This window comes from Coptis chinensis, chromosome 1 (assembly GCF_015680905.1).
Source record: "Coptis chinensis isolate HL-2020 chromosome 1, ASM1568090v1, whole genome shotgun sequence".
NCBI classification, from domain to species: domain Eukaryota; kingdom Viridiplantae; phylum Streptophyta; class Magnoliopsida; order Ranunculales; family Ranunculaceae; genus Coptis; species Coptis chinensis.
In genome coordinates, this window is record NC_141456.1 from 1,571,534 (window position 1) to 1,598,491 (window position 26,958).

General features: G+C 36.2%; 4 protein-coding genes across 4 annotated transcripts; 1 reads left to right on the forward strand and 3 right to left on the reverse strand.

Annotated features, from left to right (window-relative positions):
- Window positions 1–81: 81 nt before the first annotated feature.
- LOC147521147 (putative phosphoglucomutase, cytoplasmic 1) lies at window positions 82–8,271 on the reverse strand. Its single transcript, XM_086593846.1, has 18 exons — window positions 8,043–8,271; window positions 7,660–7,741; window positions 5,947–6,002; window positions 5,290–5,403; window positions 5,125–5,187; window positions 4,416–4,535; window positions 4,216–4,316; window positions 3,581–3,640; window positions 3,399–3,498; window positions 3,129–3,286; window positions 2,951–3,046; window positions 2,685–2,748; window positions 2,485–2,566; window positions 1,690–1,865; window positions 1,510–1,586; window positions 659–791; window positions 439–555; window positions 82–358 (listed from the first exon to the last, which is right to left on the reverse strand). The coding sequence occupies exons 1-18, from the start codon at window positions 8,121–8,123 to the stop codon at window positions 287–289; spliced, it is 1,752 nt and encodes a 583-aa protein (XP_086449972.1). The 5' UTR covers window positions 8,124–8,271; the 3' UTR covers window positions 82–286.
- Window positions 8,272–9,839: 1,568 nt separating this feature from the next.
- Window positions 9,840–12,070, forward strand: LOC147521148 (Galactose mutarotase-like superfamily protein). The gene is made up of 5 exons (XM_086593722.1): window positions 9,840–10,135; window positions 10,212–10,261; window positions 10,327–10,453; window positions 11,052–11,156; window positions 11,255–12,070. The coding sequence occupies exons 1-5, from the start codon at window positions 10,039–10,041 to the stop codon at window positions 11,878–11,880; spliced, it is 1,005 nt and encodes a 334-aa protein (XP_086449848.1). The 5' UTR covers window positions 9,840–10,038; the 3' UTR covers window positions 11,881–12,070.
- Window positions 12,071–12,335: 265 nt separating this feature from the next.
- On the reverse strand, window positions 12,336–16,277 carry LOC147521149 (myosin-binding protein 3-like). Its single transcript, XM_086593652.1, has 3 exons — window positions 14,763–16,277; window positions 13,216–14,656; window positions 12,336–12,928 (listed from the first exon to the last, which is right to left on the reverse strand). Exons 1-2 carry the CDS (start codon window positions 16,138–16,140, stop codon window positions 13,257–13,259), a joined length of 2,778 nt encoding a protein of 925 aa, XP_086449778.1. The 5' UTR covers window positions 16,141–16,277; the 3' UTR covers window positions 12,336–12,928; window positions 13,216–13,256.
- Window positions 16,278–17,859: 1,582 nt separating this feature from the next.
- Window positions 17,860–24,403, reverse strand: LOC147521150 (putative clathrin assembly protein At2g01600). The gene is given in 17 exon segments (XM_086593786.1): window positions 17,860–18,513; window positions 19,159–19,274; window positions 19,374–19,452; window positions 19,532–19,635; window positions 19,638–19,716; window positions 19,877–19,957; window positions 20,060–20,140; window positions 20,305–20,370; window positions 20,502–20,567; window positions 21,412–21,462; window positions 21,595–21,687; window positions 22,323–22,450; window positions 22,835–22,878; window positions 22,880–22,971; window positions 23,878–23,975; window positions 24,073–24,142; window positions 24,235–24,403. Coding segments are annotated over 17 exon segments (1,677 nt in total). The 5' UTR covers window positions 24,325–24,403; the 3' UTR covers window positions 17,860–18,174.
- Between the last annotated feature and the right edge of the window lie 2,555 nt (window positions 24,404–26,958).

The window sequence follows — 26,958 nt, forward strand, 5'->3', positions numbered from 1 at the left end:
AAAGGTAGCCGAGGGCCATACACCTGCTGTGATATGTACTACTGAGCACTAACCAACATGAGCACGTATCAGCAGACAGAATTTTATTTTAATATTAATAGCAAATAAAGGTATATATATTGATGATCAGGTGAGGCTGTTTTATTGAAACGCTTGTAGTGAGTTCCCGTTTGACTATCATGACTCCGACAATTTCTCAAAAGTACAAGGTAGGGCATCCTGGTATAATATTCTTCCACTGTTTACAAAACAAAACTTCGGATTGGCATGTATAGTAGTTGTTAATCTAGGTGATAACTGTGGGAGCAGATCGGCCAGTGAATTCTTGCATCTTGGAGAGGTTGAGAGCAACATCCACCTGTGCCAGTAATTGTCAAGGTCAATCTCAAGAAGATGATAGAAGAGAAAGCTGGTTAAGAACACCGTGAAGATTCTTACCAGAGGAGCAAGTGCTTCTGAAGATTCTCTTCCTGTCTTCGAAGAGTCATTCTCATATTGTTCGATATAGAGACGAATGGTTGCACCTTCTGAACCAGTTCCAGAGAGACGGAAGACCTAATGACCAAGAAGTAAGAAATCAATTAGCATTTCTAAGACCCAGAATTAACTTTGACATAAATCTAAACATCAGAAATTTTCATGCAGAATGACTGCTTACCAATCTTGATCCGTCTTTAAAGAGATATCGAATACCCTGGTGCTTGGAGATGGAGCCATCAACAGGATCTTTGTATTCAAATTCATCAGCTTGGACGACATCTGACACATCTGATTGTATTCCCTTTATGATCCTGTATAATGAAACATAAATTATACTGAAACAAAATCAATGACATGGTCACAATAATATGAAAATTCTGAAAAACTGTTGGTGCAATCTTGCAGCTTAACTAAGAATGGTCACAAGACCAAATATTGAAACAAAAGGACCAGCACTACGTTGGCTTTTTGTTCAAGATAAGTGAACTGAAAAATGAAATTTTTCAACGGAGCAGAGCTTCAAGTGGTGCACGATATTGGAGAACGAAACAATTGTGTTATTTTTTAAGAGAAGAGTTGCCTAAAACACTGGAAATATTTGTTGAACAAATAGATACTTTTCAGTCAACTGTAATATATTGATGGAAGACTCTAACTTGGTGTATCTCCTCAGTTGGATGGGCCTCTCTACCAAAATGTTCCTCAAGGAGACCTTGTGAGTAGTGAGTCGGTACGTACTACGTCATCGTCATCCTTTGCCTAGTCTTCTCTGAAGCCACAGGTAATTTTATCGAGAGACTTGAACACGTTTCTCTTGGGGATTTTACAAAGGTTATGACCAACTCTACTACAGCCGCCTAGGCTGAGTTTCTCTAACGAAGGTTCAAACACTCCCTCCCTACCTATCATGATTTCTTAGCAACATGTATCTCATATTCTCATATACCTTCTTTACACATTTTACAAATTTTGTTGTCTGAACTAAAAAGATAGAAGATTTCCACAAGCTGAGATGGGAAAATGTCTTACTTGTTAACCTCAGGAAGAGAAGACTGCAGCTTAACCAAATTGGCCATCAGTTCCTTTGCTGCACCTGCATCAACATTCTTCAAAAAGCAATTTGAATATGTTAAAAGACCATACTAATGATCCTTATAAGTCAATGCCACAGGTACATGAGCAATAACATCCATTGAATATCATTATTACCTCATAGTCGTATCGAGTATAATAGTGACGACCAAATGTTGCCCAATGCTGACGAACTATATCTTCAACGGTCACAAGGTTTTTCCCGTCAAGATTTTCCTTATTCTTGAAGGTAAGAATAGAGAGCCAAGCTAAAACCGCCCAAATTCCATCTTTCTCACGAATGTGATCAGAACCTGCAAAAAGGAAACAACATAACAACCATCAGCATTCATGCTAGCCAAAGACATACTATTATAGTTGTTAAAGACTAACATCTCTCACCCAAATTACATTATATCGGAAAAGATTTATCATCTATAATTTGCATTCCTCCTTTCTCAATAATTTTTCCATTTGCATTGTGTTGTTGTATGATATTAAACATTTCCATGTAAAAAATGTGGCACATGCTGGAGTAATATCCTACGTTTATGCATTTCTACTACCTTCTTAATAAATTTCTGAATTGTTCTGAAAAATAAAAAAAGACTCAAAATCGGAAGATAAATACATTAACTACATATAGTTCTATCAAATTACGATACACTGTATTGTCAGGGCCCACAAGAAACACCAATTTCTTATTACAAATATACAATGATCAACTGAAGATGTATATATATATATACTTCGCATGTATATCAAAGCTTCGTATTATCCGTTCTTGATCAATGCAAAAAAGGATCACAAAGGGACAATGAGATATAGGTAAAATCAACTATTTGTGACATAACGACATTATCACATTGAAATGTGAGATTGATCGGAAATTCCACAAACATTTCCAGAGGACATCAGAAATATGAACCTTACCAGTTCCAAAACTTTCTTCACCACAAACTGAGCACATCCCAGCATCCATCAAGTTTCCGAAAAATTTCCAGCCAGTGGGAACCTGGTATAGAATAAGACAAACTACCATTATTATGCTTCACAAGCAATGTAAGATGAACTCAGAATAAGATGCATTGAACAAGAAGAATAAGTTTAATTATTTGTCTCATCAAACATACTTCAAAGAACTTAAGATTTAAATGCTTTGCAACCACATCAAGAGCAGCTGATGTAGGCATGCTCCTGCAAGCAACAAGACAAAAACATTGAGAAGGTTATAACCAAGACAGGATATTAGTTAAATCACCAATCTAAACATATTCTATCAACTTAAGATGGTGACACTCCACACAAACACTCGTAGAGTCGACCTGGACATTTCATTCAGTTCATGTCCAATTTAAAAGCTAAAAAAGGAAAAGCAAGTTCAAGCGCAAACTGGTACCTGGCAACTCCTTTTAAACCAGCAGAGAAGTAAGGAATAGCTTGCACTGCATTTGCAGCAATAATAGCAACGGAATCTGATGGGGTGACAAAAAATCTGGCATAGAAAGGAATTAAAAAATAAGACCAAACTAGCCATATTGACTTTTTAACAAATATTAATATATAATTAGACATACCTTTTACCAAGGACCATATTACGATCTGCATCACCATCAGCAGCAGCACCAAACTCTGGCGGGTCCTTTTGAGGCTTTGATTTATCCAACCCCATACGTGCAACCAACTCCTTAGCATAGGTCAGGTTGGGGTCTGGATGTCCTCCTCCAAAATCTTCCTGTTTGCACACATGCAAGCTTAGAAAGAGACCCAACAAAATATTTACAACCTAGGGGTCACGTGGTCAGACACTCCCATAATACATATATAACTCAGAGGTACTAAGGTACCTTTGGTGTACAGTTCAATAATGAACTTTCTTGAGCACCAAGCTCCTCCACAAATATACGATTAGCATAAGCCCCAGCTACACCATGGAGTGCATCAAAACTGAAAGAATAATAAGCGAAAATAATGTCAAATAGAAGTCTATCATTTCTAACAGAATCAAAATGTCAAGCCACTGACATACCAGAACGTGAAATTTGGAGATGCAAGCAGCTTCTGGATTGATTGAAAATCAAATATTGACCTGGCATATGAAATATAAGAAAAAGTGTTAATGGAAGAAAAGCAGGATCAGACATAGAATTATGGTACATATACAGGCACAATATACGAGAAGGCAGCTTGAAAACAACCTTTAACCAACCATACGGTATTAAAGTGAAAGTGAGAGGTGTAAACTTCAGAAAGACAAACCTACAAAAGTATCATGCTGATTGCAAAAAAAATTACAAACAATAAATAACATAGTTCGACGATCCACATCATCTTTTATGACTTCATCATAAATCAAGGAATAAGAAATACACTTCTAAGAGAACGATGTCACTGTCAATGCACAGAGTAGATTTGAGAAAAAATGGTACTCTCAGCTCTCCTCCAAAAGAGCTTGTGAGGGCTTAGAGAACGAGTGTTTTGAATATGCAGAGGAAGAGGGCAAGGACCGAACTGTCTTAAAATGGTAAGGAGAACTTCTGAGGCAGAACAGAAGATCTTTGAAGATAAGAGATTGTAGGAACAATGTGTTGTTGGCTTTTCAAGTTAATCACTCTCAAATAAAAAAAATGTAAGAATGAGATTTGACTGGCAAAGAATACTTACTTCATCAATTTCACATAATCACTGGCTGAATCAAAAACATCAACATCGAACTGTCCCTCAGGACCTCCAAAGCTTGTTAGACCAATAGCAGAGATATCCACCTAAGACATAAATTAAAAATAGTAATGTCAGACATGATTGAGTGAGAAGCAGATAAACTGATAAAGTAACAAATATGTTGAAAGTGATATGAGTAATACATCTGGTAGATCTTCTGCAATAAAATATTCCTTTATTGTTTTTGTATTCTCGTAGATTTTATCTGTAATTGCCTCCGGAGCAGGTCCACCGTTTTCCATGTTGTACTTTATTCCAAAATCCTGTGAAAAAGACACAAATAAGAACATTGGAAAAACAAGGCATATGAGGGACAATGTTCTCAAATGCTTGCTATTCTTTCATCCAGGATGTGGTCTTCCTTTGAGCTCTTTGACTTCCGGTGGTAGGCTACATCCTATTATGATTGAGGCACTTGTTTGGTCACAGTATTTATTTATCCTTTGCCCTGTTTTTGTGTTGTTATTACTTATAGGTGCTATATTATCCTAGTCTGTTTGATCATTAATACAATCTTTGCTTTACCTATACATATAACAAAAAAATAAAAATAGAGACAAAGAAAAAGTATGAAATATTGTACCTATCAGAAATATAGTGATGTTATTACATATCTGAGCATTTAAATTAAAAACGACAATCTAGTATCAGTGTCAGCAAGTCAAAGTATAGTATGCCCCTTTCTGCTGCTCAAATGCACAGACGGTTTATGACGTGTACCACTTTTTTCTTTATGTCACGGTTGGTCTATATGAGCCTTTCCTTTTCTATTATAAATATTGTTAGAAATATACTACACGCCCAATACAGGACCACAGAACTTTAAGCAGTTGTATACTGTATTGTACATACCTCGTGTGGACCACCAGGATTGTGGCTTGCAGTCAAAATAAAAGCTCCTGATGCCTTAAATCCCTGCCATAAGAGATCGTGACCGTGAGAATATATTTTTGACAACACACATAGACAAGGCCAATCTCTACAAGAAACCAATTGAAGTAGAAAAGTAGAACACACATTTGCATCAACTCTTTCTCGTATAACAGCTGATACAGCAGGAGTTGACAGAAGTCCATTTTGTCCTACCCACACACGCCTTACTCCATTTGCAGCTGACATCTTAATTATAATCTGCCAATACAACAACAACAACAAAAGAAAAGAGAAGGGGGAAGGGGGGGGGGAGATATATTAGTTAATACCTATGGGACATGTTTGAGTGTATGAACAACTTTTCAACAGTCAATCGTATCAGGAACAATTCACATAAAGATGGGCACGGGAATATTATTAAAGGAAATTCTGATGGGGCAAGCAAATACTTGGAATACAAACTCCTGGCCTCATGAAACATCTTTAATAGTAAGTGAGATTTTCCCATGAATACTTTCCAATGCAATAAACCCACTCATATAGACTTCATGCACAGTCCCCGCTTAAAAACTAGGAAGGATTTATCAACAGCTATTTTAGACTTAGCTATTTGTGAATTATATGCAAATTGCATAAGAAAAATTAAACTGAGAAGTTTACATACTTGGACCACTTTGCTATTTCATGTTAAATTTACCAAAACAGGAGTATCACTCTGATTTTGACTATAGGAAGCTGGATTTTAAGATTTAATGTGTTTTATTGATTAAACCACGGTAGTCAAATAGAGTGACAATGTACCTGAATAGCATCTTTTGAGTAATAACGACCATCACCAGAAACGACAAGTGTAGCACCTGTTTTGCACAAATAGGCCTATTACATCTCTTAGAAAAGGTTTTGGCGGGGGAGAAACAATGGAATGAAATAAAAATTTTGCCAATTATTTACATCTACAAGTGAATAAAGTTAAAAAAATTAAAAAAAAAAATTGAGGGCAATGTAAATATGTTTCCTAAACTAGAATCGTTTTAAGTTTTAACAAGTATTTGATGGGTGCTAAGTTGCACATAGACATCATTTTTTTGGTGCTGGGTAATATACATGTTCTTGTTTTAGGACTAAATGTCGAGACCTGAGAACACCTATAGGTACAGAAGAAAGAAAACAAGCAATGTGTCTGAGAATAACCAAAAAAACAAACCCATCACCCAATGCCCAAAAACAATAATCTAATCAATCATTAACCAAATAGTGCACTGCATAGCTATGGTGGACGGCAAAATCGCCTAAGATTGAAATTTTCAACAATAATACTTTTAAATATTAGGTCCAATAAAAGCTAACGGTAAAAATACGATATATCGTGTTTTCGGGGTGAATAATAAAATTTGGCTATATATTTTACATTTAAAATTTTGATATATAAGTATATAACATTTTTATTTTTATTTTTACAATTTTATTCATGCCGAGCCAAACCCGACCAACCAATTACAGTATCATTCCCATAAGTTTTATTGATCGGGTCCAAAATCACCGCTATTAAATCGGCCGAGTTGCCAATTGATGACCCGACCAACCAAATCCCCGAATCGGGTCCAAAAGTTACTCACCATGAAATCGGTATATAAAAGTATATAAAAAACCGAGATTTTTCTTTTTCTAACCCATGAAATCAAGTTAGGGATTTTCTCCAACCGCGAAAACAAGCTCCAATTCCAGCCTCTCTCCAATTCCAGCCGTGAAAACAAGCTCCAATTCCAGGTACGTTTTTTTCTTTTTCTCCACTTTCTCCACTTTCTTTTTTTCTTTTTCTCTCTGTCTCTCACTCTCTCCAGTCTCTTCTTCTCTACGATTTTTTTTTCCCTTCTCTTCTCCTCTCTAGTCTGCCACTCGCCCACTCTCCACTCTCTTTACAAATGCAAAACGTCGATTTTTTTTTCCCGATAATCTTCACAAAATATGTTCAGTGAACACTATGTGGTGTATTTTGACTGAACACTATGTGGTGTATTATAATTTTTGAGAACCCACTTGAATACTTAATGACAACTTAATATAAAAAAAATAAAAATAAATGTGTGACCCATGTTTTGCATTTGTAACTATGACAAGTTAAAGAAAAGAAAAGATTGAAAAAACAATGATATTGACTGAAACTTTAGTGGTCAAATAACTATGGACAATGTCAACATTTATATAGCATATTGATAGCAAAAATTTTGTACCATGTTGTATGCCACATTGCCCAGCGTCAATGTACATGCTACATATAAACATAAAAATTAAGACATCTCGAGTAATCCCGATTAATCCCCGACCGAGTAGACCTACTCGCTACTCGCTCCTCCACCGAGTAGCGACCGAGTAGCGGTTTAAAAAATCGCCCGAGTAATCCCGATTAATCCCCGACCGAGTAGACCTACTCGCTACTCGCACCTCCGCCGAGTAGCGATTTAACTGCCCAGATTAGTGCAACAAGTGAAACATATGGAAAAGATTAAAACTTGCCTTTGACTTTTTCAGCTGAAAGGGCGTTAAATGTTGCTTGCACGAAGTTGTGCAGGTAATGGGGCTCCTTGAATACTTTCACCTGAAAAAAAAAAAGAGCACATCATGACATTGAAATTGAAGGTTAACAGAAAATACAATGTCTATAAAATCATTAACCAAATAGAAGCAATTAACCACAAAACTACAAACATACAAACTTGGCCATTGCAATACAACTAAGAAACAATTGACGGCAATGCTTATATTAGATCTATAAGATTTCACAAAGGGATGAACACATAAACGAATCGGATCTGAAATGAGTGAACTAAAAATAGATTTGAATATTTTGAAGCAGATCAAAAAGTATATATAATATTAAATGAGATGATGATGATTACCTTCTTTCTCAAACCAGAAGTTCCTGGTTTCTGACCGTCAATAGGTGTTGTGGGAACTCGTGTCACCTTGAACATCACCATTTTTTAATCTTTGGGAGGACGAACGAAGAATTGAGAGTGTCTAGAAATGTGATTGAGTGGTTAAATATAAGAAATGGAAAGAATCAGAGAAGATAATATTCCCATTATTCGGTTGTTATTTTAAGGCAAGCGCGCCACGTGTCTACTTAAAGGAGGGAGGGACACGTGTGATTGGTTTCTTCAAGTTGCTCTAGGACCAAAATGGTGTCTAAATGGGCTTCGTCCTCAAGCCCAGACTCTTAGCTGTTGAGGACTGCATTCTCAGGCCCTTAAAGCAATCCCCATGGTCTAACTAACAATTTTTATTTATTTTTTTAGATAAGTTGCTGTAAGTACACACACGATCACTCCACGCTCGAAAATGAGTTATCATTTGAAGTGTGATTAGTTATCATTCGAAAATTTGGTTATGAGAATTTTTTTTCCCCTGTTAGAGTAATATATATATATATATATATATATAAAAATAGTTAATTAGTTATTTAAAAATAGTTACTAAAAGTTATCTATAAAAAAATAAACATAATTTTTTTGTGGATATGAAGCACTTACTATAAAATTCATCTACAAAATTTCAGCTCGTTTTTGTGGATATAAAGTATTCACCTTAATACCCCAATGCAAGGGTGACAATGAGAATAATTTTTCATTAAGTAATAATGAGGGTAGCATTTGCTACCGAGATTGTTACTGAGTTATGAGCTTCGGACGGAACTTTTTATTCTGTCTCGTGTGTTTTTTTTTAAAAAAAGTTTTGTTTTTTATTTTTTTTCCGAATGAAATCAAACATTCCGTCCGTGTGTTTTTTCGATTTTTTGTTTGTGGAAATTTTATATATATATATATATATATATATATATATATATATATATGGAAATTTTATTGAAATAATGAGTTTAACAAATAAGACAAGCAACAAACAAAACAAGCTAAGCAAGTCCTTTCCGAATGACAAATTTTATCCTCCTAAATACAGCTTCGTTAGAACCAAATTTGTCATTACGTTGCGGTCCATAACTTTTACAATCTCTTAATGAACTCAAATGATTTGTTGTGCAAAGCTAAAACTAAAAGTCATTTTAAACCGAATGAAATGAAACAAACAATCGTTACTCCACCTCAAATACTTCATTCCCAATCCCTACCAACGGAGAGGCTCCAGTTACATCAACACACACATGCCTCCCTCAGACCAAATATAAATCAATACATCCGTAGGCTGAAGTTTTTAAACATTCTGTGCAACCATTTTTTCGTTTTTTATATTCAGCCAGAATAAAACATTTCTATATAAAGTTTAAAGTCACTTCTGGATAATTCCTGATAGCTTTTCACCATCAAAATAGCTATAAAAGAAAAATTCTTAATGGCTTTTCATGTGGAAGTAAAAATTGTTATTTAAGAGAAAATAGTCTTATGTGGCACTTTCACATTAGGAAGGAATGTTAAGTTTTGCCATCCTATCTATATTAAACAAATTGTTATTTGCATTGAAAGTTTCTAAAAAGTCCCTATTTGAAAAATAATTATTTCCCTTACCAAACTTGCTAATTTAATATAAATTAAAAGGAAGGAATGCTCGCATTATTTCATTATTTCAAATTTTGGCATATTAAAAACAATGGAGTTATCATTTGGATATGGATGTGATATTCATTTTGATTGGCCCCGTCTGAATCGGATGGGTTTATAATTGGGCTGCATGAGAACTGGTTAATTTGGAGTGTGATATTCATTTTGATTGGCCCCCGTCTGAATCGGACTTATAATTGGGCTTGAGAACTGGAAACAACAGTGCCCACGTATGAGCGGAAAAATGACGTGCCTGGTATTTGTTCTGATCCATAATAACAATGTCACTCTCTATAAATAATATTGCATGTCAATTATTTCCCCTTCCTCATTTTTTTAAACCATGGCAGAACTCTTCGTACTTAACAATGGAACCATGCGTGTCCATCTCAGCAACTATGGCTGCACCATCCTTTCTCTCTTCGTCCCCGATAAAAACGGTTCGTTTTTCTCTATCCCCGATATCTTATTTGGTTTTATTCATGGTTTAATATATTTTTTTGTTTGGTTTTAAAGGTAATCTCGCTGATGTTGTTCTCGGATTCGATACCCTTGATCCTTACTTGGTAAGTGTTGATCAATTTATCATTGATTGAATTTGAATTATTAATTTTCATATGTGTTTGATCAGCAAGGAGCTTCACCTTATTTTGGCTGCATTGTGGGCCGGGTGGCCAATAGAATCAGAGATGGGAAATTTACTCTAAATGGGGTTGAGTATACATTGCCACTCAATAAGCCCCCAAATAGTCTCCATGGTATGTAGAAATTTTTATATGTTTATCAATTTATTTGCATTTGTAATATGTTTCAAGTTACTCCTGTTGATTGTAGTGTGTGACATAGAAAATCAAATAATCAATGCCTTTATTACCATTTTAGGCTTAGTAATATTATTTTCTGTGGAATAGAAAATCAATTATAATATGTATTCGATAAATTACATGCCAATAACTGTCAGATATTTGAATGGTTTTAAAGTGCTCCTTCTTTACCTCAACTATTCTATTTGCGGTAAATATATCTAGTAGCCCTTTTATTTTGTTTTTTTTTAGATTGTGTAATTTTTACAATGTTTATCTTTTAAGGCTGACAATAGACATGCCAAAAGACTGAACAGTGATGGAATGGATTTTGAGTTAACTATATTTTGTCATATAAAGTATAAATGCATTAAAGATATTTATATTATGAATTCAACAGGCCTCAATTTGCAGAGGTAACTAACTTTCTAGAATGATACTAATTAAAATTTTTTAAAACTCAATTTGAGGACAACGGAAATTAATTTTTCTTCGTTCTTGCTAAATATCTTTGCATCCAAGCTCAATACATCACTGTGAATTTCTTCTTTAGGTGGGGAGAAGGGCTTTGACAAAGTAGTTTGGGAGGTAATTGACCGTAAGGATGGTGAAAATCCATCAATCACGTTTAGATATCAAAGTCAGGATGGGGAGCAAGGTGCTCTCTCTCTCTCTCTCATGCTTATTTTTGCCTGTCTCACTCTCACTTTGTCATGCTTCTCAGGGAGACTTAATTTTCAATTTTCTTGAAACCAGGTTACCCTGGGGATGTTACTGTAACTGCAACTTACACTCTCACTTCGAGCACAACATTGAGGCTTGACATGGAAGCTGTGCCTAAGAACAAACCTACTCCAATTAACTTAGCTCAACACACCTACTGGAATCTAGCAGGTCACAACGCTGGGGACGTACTTAACCAGTTGGTGCAGATATGGGCATCTCATGTTACTCCCGTGGATCAGAACACGGTCCCAACCGGCGAAATCATGCCAGTCAAAGGCACTCCTTTTGATTTCACTGCACAGAAGAAGATTGGCACCTCAATCCATGAGGTAGGCTTGGGATATGACCACAACTATGTGCTCGACTGCGGGGAAGAGAAATCAGGTTTAAAACATGCTGCTGAAGTGAAGGACCCCTCAAGCTCAAGGATCCTGAACTTATGGACCAATGCACCTGGCATGCAGTTTTACACAGCGAACTATGTAAATGGGATTGTTGGCAAAGGAGGTGCAGTCTACGGGAAGCACTCAGGGTTGTGCCTGGAGACTCAGGGATTTCCAAATGCTATTAACCAGCCAAACTTTCCATCAATTGTTGTTCAACCTGGTGAGAAATACAAACACACCATGTTGTACGAGTTCTCTGTGGGGGAATAGTTTTCAGAGATGTAGATAGGTGAACAAAGCTAAGTTTGTTCCATCTCATTTTGCTTGAACTTGATGAGACCTAAATAAATAAATAATATGAGGTAAAATATGCTTTAAGCCAGTCCTTCTCTTAAACGGACATGTCTGTTGACGGGCATGTTCCTGGGAAGCTTATATAGTACTTCAAGCATTTGTTACCGTTTTGTTTGTTTGATTTTATGTTATTTTTCTTACCCACAACGAGCCTTTTCAGTTTTTCATGAGGTTATACAAGAATTAAGCCAAGATCTTCGTACGTAATACTTGTAAAGGAAATAAGATCAGGAGAAAAGGAAAATGTTACACGGCTTTCTATTTGTTGTTATCGACTTCTTGTTAGTTTGTGATGTAGTGCATTTTAAGACGTCCTTATATGTGTTCATTACCCTTTATAATTTTATATCATAATATTGGCGAATGAAGAATCTCGTGAATGGGCAGATTCAAATTCATTGTTGACAAAACATGTGTATAAAACAGATACAGGTGATGAAATTTAGGTCACAAGTATCTACAACTCTTGACACTCAAAATAAGCGGTATACACAGCAGTCTACGGAGGGGAAAAAAAAAGATAAATTGAACAAAAAAAATCTAAGAACTAATGCCTGTTTATCTGGCAACAGTATATTCAATTTTTTTTCCCAGCGTAGCAAGAGGGAGACTTCTCTTAGTTTTGCATGACAGGGTAACCTGTTGCAATAACCTATAAGCCAACATACTGACATGCGTTAAACCTCCCTGCCTCCTCGTCCTCCACCTCGTCCTGGAAAAGATGGGGGGCGCGCAACACACAAAAACTTGGATTACTAGAACATCAAAAGTAAAATGAACATAGGAAGCAGACGTTGTTTGAGTCTACTTCATATGCACCAACACATCAGACATACCAAGCCAATAGCCTTCTCTCTAGTTGCAAACACTGCGACACAAACTCGATCAATCAGCATCAAATCACATTATGATCAAGGTGTGAAGTCTTCATCCCATGCAATCCAACTGACTATTGCAAAGCAATCTGCATATTTTAAGAAAATGAAACACATCAGACATTTAGGACTTCCAAAATGTAGAAAAGTAATGTACGAGACATAAAAAAACATGATTGGTCACGAAGATGTTGATAGACGAGCAGATACTTCATGGTATAGGGATGACTACATCCACCTTATAATTCCCTAAGTGTAAACCTGCTACTATTGGAACATAAAATACAACTAAATAAAACAAGCCTCAAATATAGAGAAGTTCAGAGGTGGCTTGAAAAAAGTGTCAAGGGAAATGGAGCGTAAGACATTTAGTTACCTTTATCGTCTCTGGCAACCATTAAGCACAACTGCAGAAAGTCATCCTAGAGAACCATCACCAATATTCCTGGTGCAGAGTTCCACACTCCTTAGATCGCGAAGGTACTGTAATATCTCCTGGAGAAGGTCCATTCCCTTGTCTCCTTTCTTCAAAGAGCTGATACTCTGCTTCAGGAACTCCCTGTCGGCCTCAAGAGCCTGTAGCCTCTCATAAACATAATTTACCTCCTCTTCAATGGACAGCATCTTGTTTGCTGCCATAGATTTGGAGGTTGAAGAGTTTCTTTGTGAGATAACTGTAGTAGAATGTTCTTTGTTTGGCAACACATCTACGTTTTCCATGCCAACGGTGTCACAGTGAAAGCCGTTCGCTTCAGGAATCATGTGTCCATTCTCTTTATAGGGTCTCCCTACCAACTCCATATGGAGGCCATTACTATTGACTCCTTCAGTGTGGAAATCTTTGTTTTCTTCTAACACATCAGTATTATCTTCTGGAAACAGCACAACTGGTTTTATATCCTCAATGAATTCTCCCTCTTCATCACTGAGTGTAAAAAGCTTCTCTTCCAGTTCCTTGAGCTTCTCTAGAATGGATAGCTTCTCTGCCTCGAAGTCTGCCAGTGACTCATCAAGGATGCTCATATGCTTGGAGCCTTCTAAATCCATGTCCTCCAAATTTAGAATCACATTTGCAGGAGTATTATTGCTGCTTTCTGGGTGACCATTACAGATATCTTCATCAATGCTTGCACGATCAAAATCGATGGGTTGCTGGCCATCACTGTCCTCTGAGTTGCTAAAATTAGCAGAATGAGTCCTGCTCATCTCACTAGTACTCATTCTCTTTATCATTCTCCTTTCTTTCGCCTCGTAGTGGATGACCTTCTTGCGACATAATTCCAACTCCATCTGTAGCTCATGCTTTTCCTTCTCCACCTTGACCACGAGCTCATTTAAAAGCTGCAAGGCTTCTTGGTCATACTCAGATTGTTCGTCCATCATCCTCTGGTATTGCAATGCTTCCAGCCGCACTACTGCTTTCTCTTCCTGAAGCCTGGTTATCATCTCCATTGTCTGTTTAGCAGCTACTGCATTAGCACTCCTCTCTTCTTCTAGTTCTTCATATATAGCACACCTAGCCCTTCTTTCTTCTTTCAGCACTGATTTTAGGTGGTCAATTGTCAGAATCCCCTCTCCACTACTGATTTCGCATATCAAACTTCCATCCAAAAACTCCTCCCTTCCAGATTCTGTTTTCTCAGGTAGAGATATCTTACGCAGGTAATGGAGGCCTTCAATGTGATTGGATGCCTCTGTGGTGTTCTCTTCATCTACATCACTATCTTCTGAATTTTTGGATAAATGATGATCTTCATCAATCCTCTCCATGGACATCATTCTTCCTTCTATGCTCAGGTCCTCTACTTTCTGGATACCTAGCGCAATAAGATGTGATTAGAAAATAAAACCATTCTCTTAGTGAGCTTAACATATAGAAGGAATTCAATTACTGAAGAATGTACCAAGAAGTCTGAGTCTTACCTTGGTCATCTTCAGCCATGAGCATCTTGGGACTAGCGTTATGTCCAGCAGCATTGTAATTCCTTGAAGTCTTATCTTCTAGGCTTGAAAGTAAAGGGATAGGGTCATCACATTGAGGCTGATCAGTCAGTTTCTGATCAGAGGATACCTCCCTCCACATCGAGGTCTTGGGCAGTGTTGAAACTTTTAGTTCATTTGAATTCTCCAATACTATCTCAATGGCTTCAACAATATCATCGTCAAAAGGTAGGATGTGCTTTGCATGAGTGGGAGGGACTGGATCAGATAGTATATTGACCGACTCCATGCTGCATTGTTCACTAAGTATAACTGAGTTCTTTGTCTCGGCCTTGTTCATGTACTCAAGCTCTGGCTCCCAAATGTCAAGCTGAGCCTTTTGCACTGCATGCCCGTTGTTGTTTTCACCATCAACCAAGTGCACTGCTGTTTCTATTGTTGAAGCAGTTGACATACTTTTAACCGAGTAAACTAGTTCCTGAAATTGTGAGTCATAACCCAGAAGTCCTGAATTCCCACTCTGCCTAGAAGAATCTCTTTCGCTTATCAGAGAATCAATTGTTTCTATAGTGACTAGAAAATGGTCGTCAAAATTAGACCAATTCTCCAACTTTAGCGGCGTGCTACATGACGGATTCATACTGTCTTCAGGAGATCGGAGAATGTCTTCCTTTTCTGTTGCTTCAATAGTATCTAGTACATCATCTTCAATGATGTCTATCTCCTTGCAACGAGAGCTTGGAGACCTGAAACAATCTTCATCAGCCCTTCTTTGAACACCTTGCTCTTCATCAATATAGGGAAGTCTCTTGTGTTCTGCCCCCAAAACATTTTCGTCTTTTTCATCTTCTCTGTTTTCTTTGAAAAGTGAAAATGAAGAGCACAAGTCGCTGCTGAAGCTAACACCACAACAAGAACACTTCGAGTTTGCGTCATTATTCTCAGTCTTCTTCTCTACAACACCTGAAGGGAAAGTGATATTTTCTTCATTATGATCTGAACTTTGAGGACAGTATGATTGAGCTAATGAGCAATCGTTGCACATACGCTGGCTTTTGGCCAACTTCTTGTGTTGTGAACAGTATCCAAGTTGTGAAATCTCACTGGCATGGATTTCACAGACAAGATCTTGATAACAATTCTTACTATTCTCAGGTCCAAAACAGTGATCAATTCTGGAGCACCACAGACACGGTGTTTTAAGGCCGAAGTATCTTGCGAATTTTGTTATCAGATGAGAAAATAAGGAGTTGAGTAGGAGGAGAAGTATCAAAATCCATTCAAGGACTGCATATATGAGAATTATGCTGATCTTGTTGGTGTTTCTATGCAACATGGTTGCAAACTTGTTGGCTTCCATGTTTGATATTTGCAGCTGAGAGAAAGAGAGAGAGTATTACGCCAAAGTAGTTAGAATCTCAACATTCTATCAGCCCGTTTTCAGTTTTCACCAACCACCAGTCTGCAGTTTGATCTGTTTTCACATTCCATACTAGATGAGCCACGTACTTCACAGGAGCTTATGTTCCTTATGAACCTAACATAACCAAGTGTAAAAGTGGAGACTTAACCCTACGAACAGTCACAGCAAAACTTTGACGTGTTAGTGTACATGTCTTAATTACTGGAGTAAGATCCAGTTGGACTGTCTGAAAATTGATAATCATAATGCATAAGATTTTCCTTTAAGTTATCTATCATTCATCTTGGTCTACATTACCTACTCTTAGTTTCGTTAGGCAATTGCTTCTAATTACAGCACACTCTCTTTGGCACATTTTTTAAGTATAATAGTACACTTTATATATCATCTACTTGCATTAGATATGAATGTATCAAGTACCAAACAGGATTAGGGGATTCCTAATTCAAAAGGCTAAGTGAAATAATGATCAGACATAGCTGTCATCAATGGGCATGTGTTGGCCTTAAAAAAAAGAAGAAAAAGTGCGGCCAGAAAAAAGCTGTCCACAATTGATGGTACTATAAATATGCAAAAGAATTGAAAATAAATTGAAAGAGGGAGAGATAAAGGCTAGCATATGGATGACGGGAAGGAAAATGATGATAAATTGAGTGTCTTTTAAGTAGTAAGGCTTTAGTGGTGGGGTTCTCTCCTGTCTTTGCTTTTGCCCCCTGCGTTCTTGACTCTCTTTTGCGTTGGGAAAGCTACTTCCCAACTCTTTGAACATATAAACATCTGTCAGATCCATATTATTCTGGGGTTATGTCTCTTCTAAAATGGCTTATAACAATTACACTCCATAGTCACAAAACTATCATATGGTAAATATTACTAGAAGGTAATAATAGACTAATAGAGTAATAGTACACATTTTAGACGAGATAACTTTCCATTAAAAGAAATTAACAAACAATTACTCCTCAGAAAGCCTAATATTCCCTCTCGCTCAGACGGTAAGTTAGATTATATTCGACATTCTCATATTTGTTTACATTAGGAAATGTGTATTTTTCTACTCTATGAATGAATTGTGGCACTCAGAGTCTCAGACACAGACCAGGATACATAGAGAGGTTGGGCATAGGGGTGGCCGTGGACCTTAGTGAAAAAAATGAAAGGTCTTATATAACGTAATGTTTGGCAAAACACATTCTTTACCAAAAAATGAAAACGAGTTAGCACTATTTTATTGTTTTGAGCACTTAAAAGTATTACAATCCAAAAAAATTAGCAGACACCACGATTCAAATTACAAACTTTAACTTTGTGAATTGAATTAATGCAGCGTATAAGTCAGTTTATATTGGTGATGAATTTTTGCCATTTTATCGTGCACCTGAAACCTTGGACGTTGCTACAATATCTTTCGAGTTTCAGTAGGAACAAAAGTAATACGAGATTTTTGTCTAATTCCCAGTGTATTTTATAAAGGCAACAAATCACAAAGAATCTGATTTGTCTGTGGATCTACAGATCTAGGGAGGCCTCCCACATCCATGTAAAAATATATTGAAAACATGTTCCAACTGCGTCCTTTGGTGGGGGGCATGATAAATTTCTTTCAAAGGTAGGTTCAGATGTTTTCAGGCTGACTTGGTCCTCATTCGATTCAGATGACAAAAAGAATTCAGATTAACTGAGCATATAACCAACAGAAGCAACTATTTGATGTTCAGACTTCAGAGAAAAAAAAGAGAAAATTTACAATCAATTTAAAACAACAAGATTATGAATCAAACAGTTCTTGTAAATCATACAACCTCCTCCACAATCCGACTGCAGTTGGTATCTCATATAGAACTACAGTTTCTGCTGCACAACACTCTTATATTGGATATGATACAAAAAAACCACTGCTATGTATACTCACCTGCAAAGTATGCCCACCAATGGGCGCCGGTAGATCACATGTAGGTATCTATAATACAACTACAGCAGGCCAGCGCCTCCAAAGGGATTAGTGGTACCGTGAGGCTGAGGAGCACCGTTAACAGAAAAAGGTCCAAAACCTGCATCACCAAAAGGATTTGATGGCCCCATACTAATAGGCTGCTGTTGCTGATAGCCAGGTTGAAATTGGCCATAGGGGTTTTGTTGCTGTTGAGGCATTGCTCCTATGTCAAATGAAGGTGGTGGTTTGGACATAACAAATGGATCCTGCATCTCAAATGGATTCGGAGCAGGCCTTCCATAGACAGGCTGTTGCGCTGCTCTGTATGATCCTTCATCATATAAGCTACTTAAAGTAAGAGAGTCTAGTCCACCAGCCTGCCATAAATTTGAAGTGAATAGAAAATTTCCTGTAAGCTTTGTTTTCTTACAAGATAATAAACAGGAAGAGAAGTACGGAAAGCATACTCAAGGCAGCTAAACAATACTTGGGTTTACACTGAAAAAAAAAAGTATTCTTTCAAGTTTGACTGAACAGAACTAGATCGAGTGAAATCCAGTAAACAAAATAAACAGCCTAATCAGGCTTAATGACCAATTTGTAAAGTTTTAAAAGTATTGATATTAGTTAACTATAAGTTTGTAATAGATGTGAACTGCAGGTCTTGCATTGTGTGACCATTCAAAACAAAGTATGTAGTTCTAAACTCATACTTCTACCTCCTCTGCCACCACCTTAAGAGTCCTAGACCAATTCTCACAATCCATCCATCATTCTATAATTCTGTACTAGAGAAGTAGATAGCTCAAACAGTTAATGACTTTGAAGCCCCATAAGAAACTTTTTCTTCTTATCCAGACAATATTAAGTCACTTGTGCTGTAGTAATTGAATTGAAAGCTACCCCTCCCCTCCCCTCCCCTCCCCCCCCCCCTCCCCCGACACACACAGCCCATTTCCATTTCAACATCAATATGTGAAATAGAATAGTAAAATAGAAAAAGTAAGACAACATGGACTAACCAATTGTCTTTCATTAGTTGAGGATATGTTGCTGCTGGGAGTAGTAACCAAAGCAAGTTCCCATCCTGTGGGATCCAGTTCTTTCCTTTGATCTAGGCTAGAATTATGTGAATCATCTGTAAGGGAGGGAAAATTTGTCCTTTTGGTAAGCAATGCCAAGAATCACACATCAGAAATTTGTCAAGATTACAGAAATATAGATAAGAATAACTTACTAGATGGAATTATTGCTAGAGCCAATGCATTAGCTTCCTCTATAACAGTAGCATCAGTATATGCAGTAGAATGTAATCCCTACATACGAAGAATAAAATAAAGAATTGACAACATAACATAATATATCTATATACCACTAGATGAATACAAGATTTACCAGTAGATCTCCAGCATCAGGCTGATCTTGAGAAGCGAGGTTCTTATGAGGAGGGCCAAGCTCAAAGTCAGAAGAAATCTCATCAGCAGAAAAACGGTTGGGTCACTAACAGATGGCTTATTTTCGTCTGAAGTAGAAGGAACTTCTTCTGGTTTGTATGTCAAAAGTAGTCGTTCCGGTAATTCCTGATTCAGGATGTCCAACAAACAAAATGAGGATGAAATATATGCTCAAAAAATACAGACATGTCATTATAGGTTTTTCTTTCTTTCCGTTTAAAAAAAACAAACAATCAAAATGAAATCGTTATGAAAAAATGTCCTGTGAATAGCCTATCTTACTGACCAAGGGCTCTCTCGGAACAGAAACCATGCGTGGTGCCTCTCTTATGTATTCCTCCATGGTTGTTAGAAATGACTGGGGTGGCTACATAAGGAGAAAAAGCATTGACTATATCAAACTGCCAAGTATAGTGAAAAAGTAAAATCAACTAAACTCCTATTCTCTGTTAGCATTTAGCACCATTACCTCTCTCAAGTCTGGAAACTGGAAATTCCTAGCAAGTTCTAACCCCCTGCAAACTTCATAGAAATCAGAAAGGCCTGCAGCCTGCAATTAAACCCAATGCCTTTAGCAGAAGAAAAGAAACCAATTGAGTTCAAATATGACATGTTTATGGAATACGTAACATGTTAAAATACTTAATATGACATGTTCTCAAGCTACTCTACAGAGCAAACGGAATACTTAACATTTTAAATCCATTTCACTACCTGTTGGCCAGCTCGTCTATAAACTTCAAGGGCTTTGACAGCTTCATGCCTTGGCATTTCAAAAAACTGAAAGAGAAGTCATTAAGTAACTGGAAGCAATTAAATAAATTTACATCAAATTACTTGAACAACAAAATGCCCACACCAAAATTTATTTTCGTTTCCCAAAGGCATATATAAATAACAGATTACTCTACCTTATCAACAAGATTGATGATTCCATCATTAATTGCACAATAAACTTTGAAGCTCTCTTTCAGTACCTGCAAAGTTGGGTAAGGTTCTTATTTTGCTGGTTGCATGTAAAGATTACATCCATCAGGAGATGAAACACACAGTCAAGAATAACCATCCCTCATAAACCTCTTCTCTCAACCTCATTAAATTAAATCGCTACACTTGAAAATGAAGAGTAAAAATGATTAATTCATGACTGAAATTTTTATTTGTTAAGTAGACCAACTCCAATGGACCCACAATCCCCAAGAACTTGGCCCCTCATCCCTCCAAAACACCAACCCAAAACCTCAAATACACATATCTAGCCCCACATTTGTGGTCAACTTTAAAGGGATGGAGCAAGCACCTCCCCAAACTTCCCGGAATTAATGTGTTGGATGGCTTACAAAGAAGGTGAGGGAAATAGGCTTGGCCACCACTTTGACTGGCGTCTGCCTCTTCTATCCGCTGGTTGGATATTATTCCCTGCACTATCTGCTTCCCTATCACTATACTATTGAGATGCAACAGATTTTGGGGAAAACCATTTGAGTTAGACGTACTGTTCCTCTTTGTACACAAAACTAGAATTAGAAGCCCCAACTTCATCCCTGCTATTATGATTCCATAAGCGGTTCTCTTACCAAGTTAAAAAAAAGGGTAAAAAGAAAGAAAACGAAAAGGACAAAAAGACTAAATGCAATAGTTGAAGTTTGAGTTATTATTTTAGTTGTTGCAAGAAAAAGTTTGACTGTTGCAATCCCTACTCAAAGATGCAAGATGAAGTTACTATAACAATCTAACCATTGCAGCAGAAAGCCTCGTGTATATTGTTCTTATTTGGAAACTTAATTAGTCATCAAAACAGAGAATGTAAAATTGACATACCAAAGCCAATGCATATTGTATTAAATAATTCCTGACAGCTGCTCCTTCTGGCTGTAGAACATAATAAATTTCAATTTTCAGCCTAAATTGCATGGACAACTACTACTTCTTCACTAAGAACGTCAATATTTTGATTTATGACACACTAATACAAATAAATTTTAAAAAGTTGCAGAAACATACTCGGCATCCAATGAGACGATACAGAAGCTGCTGCAAAGCAGGCAACTGGTCCAAAAGCTCTTCACTATCCAACTCCCTGGTTTTGCTGTAGCCCTGATCAAAACACAGGGGTAAAAGGGCGGAACAAAAATGTTCCATAAGCAGTCATAAAAAAAGGACGCAACTAATGCGTACAACATGGCAAAGAAGGGTGAGCCCTAAACAATAATCAATGGGTTCTGATAGAATCAACTGGAGCTGCACAATTTCCTCTAATATGTTACAGTCTCTACTCTCTACTAAACAAGTATATGAAAGGTTAAGGTTATGTGCCTCATTCGCAATTTTTATGTCAAACACATAATTCTGTAAGAGCATAATATATTTCCACGGTAACATTAATGAAATGTCAGTGAATATTTTGAGGCATTTATTACAACTCATATAAAAAATGACATGCAAATCTTTATAACTATAAGGACATTACTATCAAACCACGAGCCAGATATCAATGCCCATCAACAAAATGCATAGAATAATATGAGATAATTCATATAAATGCACTTACACGGTTGATCTTGTTTATTTTTAATCTTAAATGAATCAAGGTTTATGTTAAGTGTAAAGCATGTCTGAGTAACTAACACATGCAACCTTTACATCCGATGCAACATAAAATTTAATGGAGAGACCATATTGGATCATTTGATATCCGAACGTAATTATGAACAGTCTGCCTTGGCACATACCTTCTCTAGCCCCTGAGCAGGTTTTGGTAAACGTTCAGCTTCAGTATCATACTTCAGAGTCCTAAAACACTCCAGTCTCTCTTCCAAAAATAGTGCATAGGTACGAACCCATGCCGAGCAATCCCAAGCTGAATTAAAAAAAACACTTAGTTGCTTTAAGAAGAAGAAAAAAAATAAGAACACACTGTCCCTGTGTCATAGAAAAATAGCCTATAATATCAGTTCATGCAGGACCACATCACAAGAACACTCCTTTATGCAAGAAAGTGGCGCACCATTAAAAATTTAGCATAACCCACATGTCAAACAATATTCACAAACTTATAGAGATTTGTGTCACATGGATAAGGTCGTGGTTCTGAAATATTTTCATATTTTTTGTTGCGTGTATAATTGTACACACTCAATAATGTTCATTTTTTTGGTTGCATGCGAGCACAGGCAACACACACAAAACCCATGCATAAGTAAAGGAGATATTATTAAGGGAAAATGGTTAGCCAAAAAATTACCAATAGGGCTTGAATCATCCTTGAAATTAGACAGTTGAAGAATGCCCTCTTTGTGAAAAAGTAAGAAGTTCTTCCCGGAAGGTTGGATCACCCTCTCTCAGGTTTCTATGGATAACTATGAGTACCTTCAAAGCCACCTGTGTGAAAACGGAGATATAAAATTAAAATTAAAACTACGAGGATAATTAATAAATGATAAAAAGGAGAAAAAATAGACAAACACACACACACAATGACACACAAGTACAAGAAAGCCAGATCACCATTTTCTAACAGCTTATTTCATTTCCCCCATTAATCTTTTTTAGAAAAACAGTTCGATTATTCAACAACTGCTGCTTTGACAATGTAACTCTTATCCAGTCTCATTTTGCACCATTACATGTGAAGAAACTCCTTACGTAACAATCGTCACCCAAGATATCTAAAGCAACTGTCAAGTCGATCACAATTTCCTAATTCACAAGTAGCACCGAAAAAATGATTATAACACTTCCTCAGACACAGTAATCCAAAACAAAAAAATAACAAAACCTGTTCCTAATATCACTTTTGACTAATTTGAGTGCTAACCCATCTTTCTAAATACAACTGTGTAAACACTTCCCAACTCCCATCGACTCTATAACTCCAAAACTTCATCAAATTAGTAATAAACATAGCAACTTCTAATTGTTTATAACTCTGGCTATAACTGTGTTGCATCATCAATTGTGTGGTTAATAAACACTAGCAACTTCTCATTGTTTCTTAACTCTGGCTATAGCATAATATGCAGATCAAAATTGATACAGAGGAAACATCACCCATGTAATAGAGCTATATCATAATATTGATTCCCACAAAATGCACTTTCAGTAATTATGCAGATCAAAATTTTCTAACATCACATCCTAAACTGCATTCTCACTCTAATCAAAACCCAAAATCCCAAATGCACTAAAATGTAAGCACAATAAACCCAGATTCTCAATTGCACTACCAACATTACAACAACACGCGTCATAAAAAAGATCCAAATCTAATGTACAAAAAATACAGACCGTCCAATTATGTGTCTTGGTCAATCTCCTAGACAGTGCATGTATACAATAAACCACATCCGCTCTGGGCCGCATCGCCGAAGTTGAAGCAAAAATTTCTACAATTCAATTCAATTCAATTCAATACATTTTCTTCAGTAAAAAAACAACTGCCCATTAAATCAAATGAAATAAAAACTAACAAAAAACATTTACTTCTGAGATGTCTATCTTTTGGTGGACACTCCACATGATTCGTCGCTTTAACAATCGCAACATCAACATCCTATATAATCAATCATATTAACAAATTAAACATAGTAAAAAATAAAATAAAATGTTATTAAAAAAACAGAGTGGGTAAAAAATAGACACAACCTTGGAATCACTGTTCACTTTGGCTAGACTGACAGTAGTTGTATCTTTAATTGCACCATATGCTTTTCTCCATGTCTGTAGTGTCGCCATCTGTCCTTTCTCTCCTCCTTCTTTCTCTCCTCTTCTTCGCCAATAAAATCTCTCTCCTCTTTTCTATTTTTCCGTATAAAATAAATGTTTTTATTGACTGTGACGTAAGCAACTTTTTATGAATCGTGTGGTCCTACTCACCACACTTTTTTTTAATAGTCCTTGCTGGAATATGCGACACCGTGTATTTTACAGACGATGGTGTGCTGTCTTGTTAAAGGACCAGAGTTTATTAGAGGAGTTGGAAAATAATTGAACCGGGGTATGTTTGTTTCTGTGTGAAACGTGTGTTTTTTTAGCCTTTCGGCACCGTCTTTAATTTGTCAGCATTTTCAGTTGTGTTTGACAAAGTTGTGTATTTTAGTTAGACCAAGTACTGTTTCTTAACTCATTCCGGATTTCCGGTCCTAAGTCAAAACTCACTGTTGAACAGTTGAACTACTCCATTTCCCATCTAGGGTCCAAGCGACCAAGCCTAATTTACAAGTTAAACTACAGTTTGGAGTAATAACTAGTTTTTTTTGTCAGCCTTTCGGCAACCACTTTCTTTAATTTGTGGAGCATTTTCTAGTTGAAATGTTTGAACTAAAACCCTTTTTTTCCATGTGATTTTGGGCTTTATGACCACCCTAGTTGGAGACTATGAAAGAAAGTCCAGTTTCAACTCAATGTACTTTGCATGTCTATATCGGTGCCTGGACGTTCAAAACTCACTGTTGAACAAAAGTTAAAACCAATCCATTTCCCATCTGAATCAAGCGTAATTTGAATAATTATTTAATAAGAAAATAAAACTAACAGTTCACAAAAATAAATAAATTTTTGTCTTATAAAAACTGTAACACCTAAAAATTTTGTAATCCCTGAAAGTTTATTTGGTTAAATGGGTCATTACCAATGTTATTAGAGATCTATTAGGGAAAACTAAAACCCTTTTGGCACATGTGATTTTGCACGTGTGTTAGTTAAAGACTTAAAAATGAAACTAAAGTCCAGTTTCAACTCAATGTACTTTGCATGTCTATATCTGTTATGCATAGACGTTGAAACCTTAAAGTAGATCAACAAAAATTAAAGCCGATCAGAGTAATTTGACATAATTATTGAATAGGAAAATAAAATCTAACTAAATTACAGAAATAAATAAATAAATATGACTATTTATAGTGGTGTAAGACGTGTAAAATTGTTGTAGTGACCTGAAAGTTTACTTAAGGATAAACTGGTCATTTTACATGTTGATTTAGCTATTATAAAAAACTAATATGTGGCGCGTGCTCATGCACATGCGTTCTAAGGACTTAAAAAAGAAACGAAATGGTGGGAGCAGTGAAGCTGTTTTTGTTGAAGGTTGACTAATCTTTAATATAGAATATTTTATAATTTATTTTATATTTTTAAAAAAATTTAGATTTTATTTTTACTCATTTCTAAAAAAACTAAAAATGTTTGCTTGTTGGTTTTTAACCTTTTTTAATGAAAATAATATCGAAAAAAAATGAATTAAATTGATCTTTTTAGAGTTACATAAAAACAATATTTTTTTAGTTTGAAGGTTTAATTTTAGATTTTATCATTTTTAGTTAATGTTTTTAAAATTTTAGTTTCAAAGATAACATATATATCCGACCCCTCACGTTTGGCCCCTCAAGTTGCCCTTTTACTTCAAGCAAATAAGGGTAATATCGTAATTTACATTAAAAAACAGGAGCAAAAACATCATAAAAAGTGGATAAGTGATTTAAAGTGTAAATAACCAGAAAGTATAGAGGCAACAACATCATAAAAAGTCGAGAAGTGATTGAGAGATACATAAAAAAAATATTAAAACATTATTGTATGATTATAATTGAGGGGTGCGGATTTTAAAGTATTTTAGATCTTAATATTAAAGCTCCTACAAGGGGTATTTTTCGAGTCAATTAAGTATCTCTTCAAATACATCAATAAAAAAAAAAATCAAGCAACAATTCTCATGGAAAATGTCACCACAGACAAATTGACTGGAAAGAAAGTCATTAAAGAAGTTGACGAAATAAAAAATTACTTGGACGGTCGATATGTATTTGTTTCGGAGGCAACTTGAAGGATTTTGAAATTCGATACACAATACAAGGATCCGAGTGTCGAACGGCTGCCATTCCATCTTGAAGGTAACATAAAATAATTAAACCAGTACGTTTGCGGTTAATATGAGGGAAATGATAATAACTTGTTTTCTAAATTGTGAAGATATAACTCATATTGTCTACAAACAACCTAAAAATCTACTCCTTCCACCCACCACAAGTCAGACATTACTTTTTTGGGAAAAAGTTTGAAGTTTTCTCTTCGATACATTGTTCATCACCATCTGAATGAACTCCATAGTTTTTACACATATAATTTGCTTGCCAAACTTCAGCACTCCCAACTTGAACAACATAAAAAACCTATGTATAGTCATCAATCCTCAATCTCTTCTTCTCCATGTTTATCGAGTGTTCAAATTTTTTTGTCTTTTGCTAATCTGTTAACAAACTCAACACATCTTTTGTTGTCTGTGCCAACTAGAATTGAGATAGCACTTTCCAATTCTAGACACTTTTGGATAAAGCTGGCATGCTCTCTACAATTCTCAGGATGCCGAGCATT